At 39.0% G+C, this 8,471-nt stretch overlaps 1 protein-coding gene across 1 annotated transcript in view; it reads left to right on the top strand.

The window, feature by feature from the left end:
- Positions 1–1,072: 1,072 nt before the first annotated feature.
- The window catches only part of CERS5 (ceramide synthase 5), a gene marked incomplete at its 5' end in the record, with an annotated part of 12,278 nt that continues 4,879 nt past the window's right edge, over positions 1,073–8,471 (top strand). The window contains 7 exons of the mRNA XM_009701487.1: positions 1,073–1,201; positions 3,316–3,446; positions 4,451–4,508; positions 5,124–5,174; positions 5,878–5,970; positions 7,341–7,469; positions 7,755–7,861. Of these exons, the coding sequence (XP_009699789.1) occupies positions 1,073–1,201; positions 3,316–3,446; positions 4,451–4,508; positions 5,124–5,174; positions 5,878–5,970; positions 7,341–7,469; positions 7,755–7,861 (698 nt within the window). The remainder of the gene's footprint in view (positions 1,202–3,315; positions 3,447–4,450; positions 4,509–5,123; positions 5,175–5,877; positions 5,971–7,340; positions 7,470–7,754; positions 7,862–8,471) is intronic.

Consider the following 8,471-nt stretch of genomic DNA (forward strand, 5'->3'; position numbering starts at 1 on the left):
CTCCTGAATTTTAATCTTTTAAACACAAGGAGAAATGGTAACAAATGTAGTGGTTGGAAAAAGCGTTTTCAGCTTGATGGCAATCCTGAGTCTGCTAAATGGAATACATATGTAGTTTGTTGTCTTCAATTCAGTTGTCTCTGAAACAATCTCTGCTTCGAAGCAAAATAGATGTAATGATGCAAATGTTGGGTCCTTTTCAAAATCGGTTTTGAGAAACAGGTTCTTTGCTCTCTCTCCCTCTCAAGAATTAATTAAAGAAATAATAAAAATTGATCCTTGAAACCCTTCTCTCTTGCCCACCAACAGGAGAGAAAACAGTTCGCGCGTTCAGGTAACACATGCGTTTTCCTTAGAATCCTGTGCCCATTTTAACTCAAAGGTACAGCAAAACCTAATACTTTTTGAAGATGTATATATTAATTTTAGTTGCAAAATCAGGCTTGGTTTCAGATTGTCTGTGCTATAAAATTCACAAAGTGTTAGATCAGCTTTTGGAATACATGGTACAGACAGGACTGAGTGAGATACTGAGGTCTTGGGTCTTTCAGACTGAGTTACTCCTTATGTCTTCCTCACTCTCCCAAAGGAAACAAGCCACTTTATTTTTCCCAAAGACAAAAGAAACAACTCAAAACTCTGTGTCTTTTAGGAACTGTGTCGCTTGAACTTCCCTTTTTTCTGAGCTATGTGACACCAAGGCGCATTCTGGAAATAAGGCATTTTGTTTATAGTGCTACAAGGGCTCTAGCGTCTGTGTTCACAGGGGACTCCTATCAGTGATCTATTATTTTATTTCTGAGTAATGAGAATCACCCTGGGGGAACAAATTCTGATCCTTACAAGCCAAGGACATCAAGATTTAATTTTTCATTTTAGATGTGCATACCCTGTGCGCTGTCTGCAATTACCATTTGGACTAATAAAAGATATTACTTCACCTGTGACGTTTCTTTAAGCAAAGTGAGTGGAGATCTTCAAAAGCTTTTTGGATAGGTTTTGCAGTTGGTGACAAGTCAAGGTCCTTGTGATTTAGGCAGAGGAGGGAAACAGATATCTTGTTTTAATCTAGCTCGCTCTTTGGAACTCTTTCAGGTTTATTGCCAAGCCATGTGCCATAAACCTTGGCATTCAAGACAGTGGACCTCACAGAGCCCAGCCCAATGCAATTTTAGAGAAAGTGTTTACATCCATCACTAAGGTGAGTCATGTTTCAAATTCTGCTAGAAATGGAGGCCTATAAGTGAGGGTTGGGAGGGGGAGCTTTTTGTTTCCACTTTTCTAGTTTGAGAGAAACGCATTTCACAGTATGCATGTGCAGTGAGTGTGCTCTTTCTTATTTTACTTTGCTTCTGGCATGTCCTTCTTGTAGCAAAGTAAATTGTCTTTATGGCTGACCTATGCTTTTGTGCACAGAAGAATCTTTTTTTGAATTAAAAAAATGTTCTCTTTTTAGAAAGGTACGAGGCTTCTTCCTTTAGTTCCCTGCCAAATTGTAACTCCCGCAACAGGTGGTAATTCTTGATTTAACAAGAAATTTCCCAGTATCCTTCACTTTCTATTGCCAAAGTGCTACTCTTATCCTTGAGATCTGTTCTTTTGCTGGTTTTATTGGCCAGCTGTGTGAATGCCTTCCTCTTATTTTTGCCATCTACTGTGGAGTTGGGCAACAGCTGTCACAGTGGAAGTTGGTTATTTCAGGAAAGCATTCAGTTAATGGAAGTGTGCCCTGATAAAGGGTAGGACATTTAATGTTGACAGTAGGTGTTTCTTTTGATTGTTTCATGGCCTTTCTTTCACTTAAGCTGACAGTGCTCCCTCAGTTCTGGATTACAGAATTCCACACCGTCTGTACTCTATTGAATGTTGACAGTGAAATCCACGCAGACAGCATGATAGATTTTCATTAAAGATAATGAAATGGAAGGTTTTATGTTCTGATTTGGTGATGCTGAACTTCATTCTGAGTGGAGCAGATAAAGTGCTCAATGAAGGGAAATTCTATAAAAACCTTACTAAAACTCGCCTCATGGGAACGTTAAAGTTTTGAGGTATTTGGAATGACGTGTGAACTGAAAAATCCCTATGATTTGATGTTGTTTGTGGGAAGGACTTTTATGTAGGGGATGTCCTTGAAATTAATGTTTAGGAAACCCATGAGGAGACATGCTGTGCAAAATTTATCTAGCTTATGAAAACAAAGCTGTGTTTAACTGTACCCGTATGATTGTGTCTGCTGTTGGATTTGGAGAATCAGAATGTAGGGTGGCACTGATGCAGGGGAAAGATTTCGTTGCTGTTCTGAAATCGGAGCTCTGTAAAGTCTCCTTTGAGACAGGTTCCCTTCCAATGCAGAAGTGTCAGGTAGCCTGAACCATTAAAGCCTAGTAAAGTGCAGAGAGATCTGGCTGTGATGGAATTACAGGAAAGTCATAGTCTCAATACTGAAAATCAAATGACAGATGGTTTTGCTTTTCAGTTGAGCAATCTGGTGACTCTTTATTAAGTCAGCATTCTGCATAGTTTTTTGGGTTTGTATGTAACTCAAGTAGTAAAATGTGTTTATCGTCTTTCAGTTGTAAGAGCTCCCTGGCAGAGCTTGTTAAAAGGACACTGGTCTGAAACTAACGTGGCTTATCTCACCACTGGGCCATTTTAGAGGTAGTTATCAGGTTTTGTTCACTTTGTCTCTTATAAATCCATTTATGTCATTATTCAAACAAATAAACTGCCAGTAGAGAGTTTGCAGTCGGAGAACAGTGATACATTTTTTTATCATACAATTATTTCAGTTTTCAAATTTAATTTTATTTATAAACTTTGATAATGGAAATAACGCCATCTCTACAGTGCCCTTTTGGAATATACAAATACCTAGTGTGTTAAACCAACTGTTACTTTAAAATTTCTCTGACCTTGGAGTGAATAGCAACCCTTAAATGTATTCAGCTTTGATCTTCCTGAGTTCTGGACTGTTTGAATTGATGTGCAAGTTTTAACAGGTAGGACAGGACATTTTAAAAGCTCCTCCCCCCAAATTAAGAAACAAAACATAATGTGCTGTCAAATGATGAAATAGATGAGGAAATGTTAAACCAAAAGTATTCTGAATAATTAAGTAATTAGTGGCTTATGAAGGTTAAACTTGAATGAACATTCGTGGCAATAGGTTCTGGCTTCTAGTCTGTATGTGGTGCCTTCCTAGTGTGTGTTTTTTGTTACCAGGGCATCATTTCTATCATAGTACAGAGGGGATCTCTGACTGAAAGGAGGTTGAGAAGTAGGAGAAATGACACTTGTTTCGTTTTCCTTCAGTCTCCAGATGGAAAAAGGTTAGAAGGCTTGTCAAAGCAGCTAGACTGGGATGTTCGAAAGATCCAGCGCTGGTTTCGTCATCGGAGGAACCAGGACAAACCCACCACCCTCACTAAATTTTGTGAGAGCATGTATGTTTGTGCAGAGGCCAAGATGTGGCTTCATCTTAAAGGTCCAGCTGTATATTCTCTTTTCTAACTGAAACGGTGGTCAGCTGCTAATTTAATCTAGTGTCTTGGGGTTGGCTGGTGGAAGGTAAATTCTTACATAAGCAAATGAGGGAAGTTAGGAGGGCTTTTCAGAATTCAGTATTCTAAAATATTTTGTATATGTGCATGAGAGACCAGAACACATGTACAGGAGTTATTCCTGTCAATGATGAGCAGCCTTAGATAGTGGACCAGGTCCTTAATGCAAGCATAGCATTTCAGTGCGCATGTGTGTGCATGTATGCATATGCATAGCCACAACTTGAGTAATTATACTGAAGCCAAGTCTGCTGTCTGCACAGTTATGTTGCAGACCAGCATTTGTTCCCTGACAGAATGACCTTATGGCTTACACAATGATGTACATACTTTTATACAGACACTTCTTGGATTCCTGTTCTTTTCATTTCAGTTCATTCTTTTGTTCTTTGTTTCTTTCTGAATGCTTGCAGTTACCTCTGTTAGTGTAGTAACATCTGAATAATTTTTCCTGACTTGTTATTTCTTCTGTGCTGGTTTCTTTCCTTTCCAGTAACTTTCTTCATATTAATTCTTCCCCCCAGTATGGTTTTGTCTACTTAAAGCCACAAGGTAAGAGGGACAAATACATATATTAGGATACCTTCTGGATAACAATGACTTACCCTGTTGTTATCTTATTGTATATTAAAGCATATGAATGATGCATGTTCACTCTGAACTTTATTTCAAACTTGGCTCTTGATGCAAACTCATGTGCAGTGTGAAAACTCTTAAATAGGTTCATCCTTACATGAAGTGTTTACAAGTGAAGAATTACCATTTGGTGGGTGAAAGCTTTTCAAGTGTCAGAATTGGTTTTTTTCACAATTGTTCCAGTTTTTGTTACAAATGTTAACCAGAAGCTATTTCTAGTTCATGAGTTTAATTTTTGCTTCTTTTTCCAGGTGGAGATTTACATTTTATTTAAGTATATTTTTTTATGGAATCAGGTTTCTCTGGACGGTGAGTTGGTCTGTCATCCCCCCCTCCTTGTTGTTCTGTGTGACAGGCAGCTGGGTTATGGTTGTCCTCCTGAGATTTAGCCTGTTTGGCTACCTGTGTCACTTCTTTAGTGCTTGCAACTAGCTTAAAACAAGGGGAGTTTAGTGATGATAGTCATGTTTATGTTCCCTTATTTGAGATCCTGGGGTTTCTGTTTAAGGACCTTCTTTACAGTATAGGAAAACTCCTGTACAGATCTGTCATTATGGAAATATTAGAAACTTATTTGTCCTGTTACCCCAGAATGGGACAGAACTGTTCTGTTTGGTTTTTTTACGAGGAAGAGCTGCTTTTTTTTTTTCTTCTCTTCCTCTTGAAGGGATACAGATTTATCTCTTTGGGTCTTTATTATTATTATTAGAGCTGTAGGATTATTCTTTGAATTTCCATTGCAGTATAACTTGCCTTTGACTGCAGAAAGAATATTTTAAGTCACTAGGATGTTTTACAGTAAATTTAACTTGAATGGTAGAATCAAGATAAAATTCTAGTGAAACAGTACTGTAGTGGTCAACTGCCTTAGATGACAGGGAAGAAAAAACCCAGTAGAATAATAACTTATCTTTTAACCTTTAGGCACCCTGGTTTTGGGACACACGACAGTGCTGGTACAACTACCCTTTTCAGGTAGGAGATAAACATTTACTGGGTTCCAACTTCTTGCAAAATTTCAGGTTTTATTTTTTGTTAATGATAGCAGATTGAAACTCAGTAGACTTGAGTCCTTCTCATTATTCTGCGGGGTGGATGCTCCACAGGCTGCAACCTGGTAAGCTTTCTAGTGAGTGAATGGCTATCCCTTTTGGAAGGCACAAAGATGGCATTTACTCTTTACGTCTCCAGATCCTGGTTAGGTTTGTCAATAGCGGTGTTTCCTCAGATAGATCTGACTCAGTTCATATTCATTTTATGTTTACTTGCTGCTGAGATTATTAATAGTGAAAAAAAATGCATAAAATTATACTGGTAACTTATTTACCGGATTGTTTTCATTATGCAGCAAGTATGATTGTATAGAGGACAACCAGTCTGTTTCAGTGCCTGGTTTTCCTAATCCAAGAGGCTGCAGTATGAGTTGTAAATACAGTCAAGAGAATCTTACTCCTTTTGAATAAAGCTCAAACACAAAAATAGGTTTGTGTGAGTAAGCCTAGAGTAAGACGTCTGTTGCTTAAGCTTGTTTTTACTAAACCTTAATTCTGGATCGTTTAACTTATGCCTCAGCATTCTGGAGGAACACAGAGGGATGGGAAGGAAGGAAGAAGTGGATTTTAATGTAAATTTTAAAGTACTTTGTCTTCTAACTGTGCTATCTTTGTTTGTTTTCCAGCCTCTAACATCCAGGCTTTATTATTACTATATCTTGGAGCTGGCCTTCTATTGGTCTCTCATGTTTTCTCAGTTTACAGACATTAAACGGAAGGTGAGATTAACCAGAATTGCACTAACCACTTTGCTAAATAGATAGGACTAACAAAAAATGTGAGTGTGCCTGACCAGTAATGCTAAAACATAGTAGTTGAATTTTCTTCCTCATTCACATCTTTGTGTAGCCTACCTCCTTTTGTAATCGCTACCCGGTCCTGGGGAAAAGGGAGGATCAAGCCTGATATGCAACCTGGTATATCCTTGAGAGTCCCTTTCACCTTCCAGGGGAAAGAACAGAAGAATCACTCAATACCTCCCAATAAAATGTTATCAAATCATTGCGTAAAAATAGATTTAAATAGAGGGCTTGCAAGAAAATATGAAAATGAGATGCTCAAAGCAGTACCTTGCTGAGCTGGGTGAGAAAATTGCAAACACTAAAGCAATAATAAATGTTTTTTTGAAAGTAATTTTTCATCTGTGTGTGTAGCAGAATGATGACTGGTCGCGATTGCCGGAATTAATTCTGTTGCGCTACGTGCTAGGATTTGGCTTATTGTTGCTGTTGGAAAGCAGTTCATAGTAAATCATGGTTTACTGCTTCTGTTATAGAAACAGCAAAGTAGCAAATTTTGCCAATTCTTGTATTGACTGTTCAAAAAGAAAAGTTTGCCTGGGACTTTATTTCTGTACCGAGATATTAGCAGGTGAGGCACTATGGAATATCTTGGAGCTGCAGAAAGGGAGTGATTAACAGCATCTGTGATACTGTTTATAATGTTTAATTTTGTACTCTGACTTTAACAAAATGGATTACATTCCCCACCGCAAGCGTGGTACGGTACTTGACATGGAAGTGTTGTACCCAGGGGCTAAACTGGAAAACAGCCCTGAATGTATGTGCATTGTAAACATTTTTTTAATGAAGTGGCCTAGTTCTTGCTGTTAGGTTATCTTGTGTTCTATGCTTGCTGTGCTCTAGCAGGCTTTTGCACACTGACAAAAGTAATAGCAGCGTACTTAAAATTTGTGCCAAGAGCTGAAAGGACTAGCAATATGACTGTAAAACCAAAAGGGGCCAAAAAGAAGGGCCATATGTTGTCCTGTCAATCTTTTCAGTGGGGTCTGCAGGCATACTTATCTTTACCTTGCATGTGTGTGGCAAAGAGACTGCGCTGTGCCTGTGTATGCAGAGTTCTGACTTCACAGGAGCACAAATGCTGGGAGAGACCTTTCTCGAATCTTTACTGATGATGGTTGATGTTGTGTAGTGAGCTGTGCTTTATATAAAAAGTGGAGTCAGAGTCTGAACTGAAGTAATCCTATGACCCCAGTTCGTCGGTTTTGTGGCTCTGTTCCAAACCTTTGTATTTGTTTGACAGCCAAAGAGTCTTCATTCATTTTTTTTTTTTCTCCTGTTTCCAGGACTTTCTGATCATGTTCGTCCATCATTTGGCTACAATTGGACTCATCACATTCTCTTATATGAATAATATGGTGCGGGTTGGAACCCTGGTGCTGTGCCTCCATGATGCATCAGATTTCCTTTTAGAGGTGAGTTTCCTTTCAAATCTTTGCATACCTAATGCTAGTGTGGTCTCAGGGGAGCAAGCTGACTTTCCCATTCTTGATAAACTGCATTAAATATGCCATAAAACTTATGCTGCTGATCCCGCCTTGTCAGCTTTTCTTCATAACTGCTTTAGAGCTGAGAATAATCCCTAAATGTTCCAAACTCCTTACAAATGTGATGGCTTGAGGGTTTTTGAAGCTCTACAGCCTGGTAATTAAATGACTGCACAAAGGGAATAATATTGTCATGTTTCTTGTCTCTTTTAGGCTGCAAAGCTAGCCAATTATGCCAAGTACCAACGTCTATGTGATGCTTTCTTCATGCTCTTTGGTGTCGTATTCATTGTTACACGGTTGGGCATTTATCCTTTCTGGTAAGCACCTTGAGCTGTAAGGTCTTGTTTGTTCTTCCAGTCCTTTAAGCAAAGCCTTTGTATTTAGACTTCTTGCAAGCACTGCAGCCTGTCCCTTAAGGCAGTCTGAGGTTGCGGACAACCTGAGTCCTGTTTGGAGCAGTACGTTCGACTAGGCATATGAAGAAACCTCTCAGCAGTCAGCTGAGGGAGTGTGAAAAGTGACTAGAATCCTAATGCACAGCTGGCCCCTCTCCTCACTGCAAAGTGATGACAGTGCTTATTAGCTGGAGCCAAGTCAGCCAGTATCTGCTCTGAAAGACTTGAAGGGTTGTTTGCTTCTCTTAAGAAATTTTGGAAATAGTTACAAATGAGGCATGGTCTCTTGAGGTAAATTTGATTTTTGAGTATCTGGCTTAGTCATCACTGCAGTTTCTTATGACACTTGTGTCCTATTCTTGTGTCGTGACTGTTCAGAGCTTGAAATAGGTCTTGGGTTTCTTGGGAGGTAAAACCCTGAGTAAATGCTTATAGCTAATCGTCCTATAATGAGATTCCCTCTCACATCAGTGGGTCAGGCTTGGTGAGGTTCTTCTGTTGATGAGCTGTTACCCACTTCTTGTTTCTGTTG

Source organism: Cariama cristata, unplaced genomic scaffold (genome assembly GCF_000690535.1).
Source record: "Cariama cristata isolate BGI_N322 unplaced genomic scaffold, ASM69053v1 scaffold1336, whole genome shotgun sequence".
Classification (NCBI taxonomy): domain Eukaryota; kingdom Metazoa; phylum Chordata; class Aves; order Cariamiformes; family Cariamidae; genus Cariama; species Cariama cristata.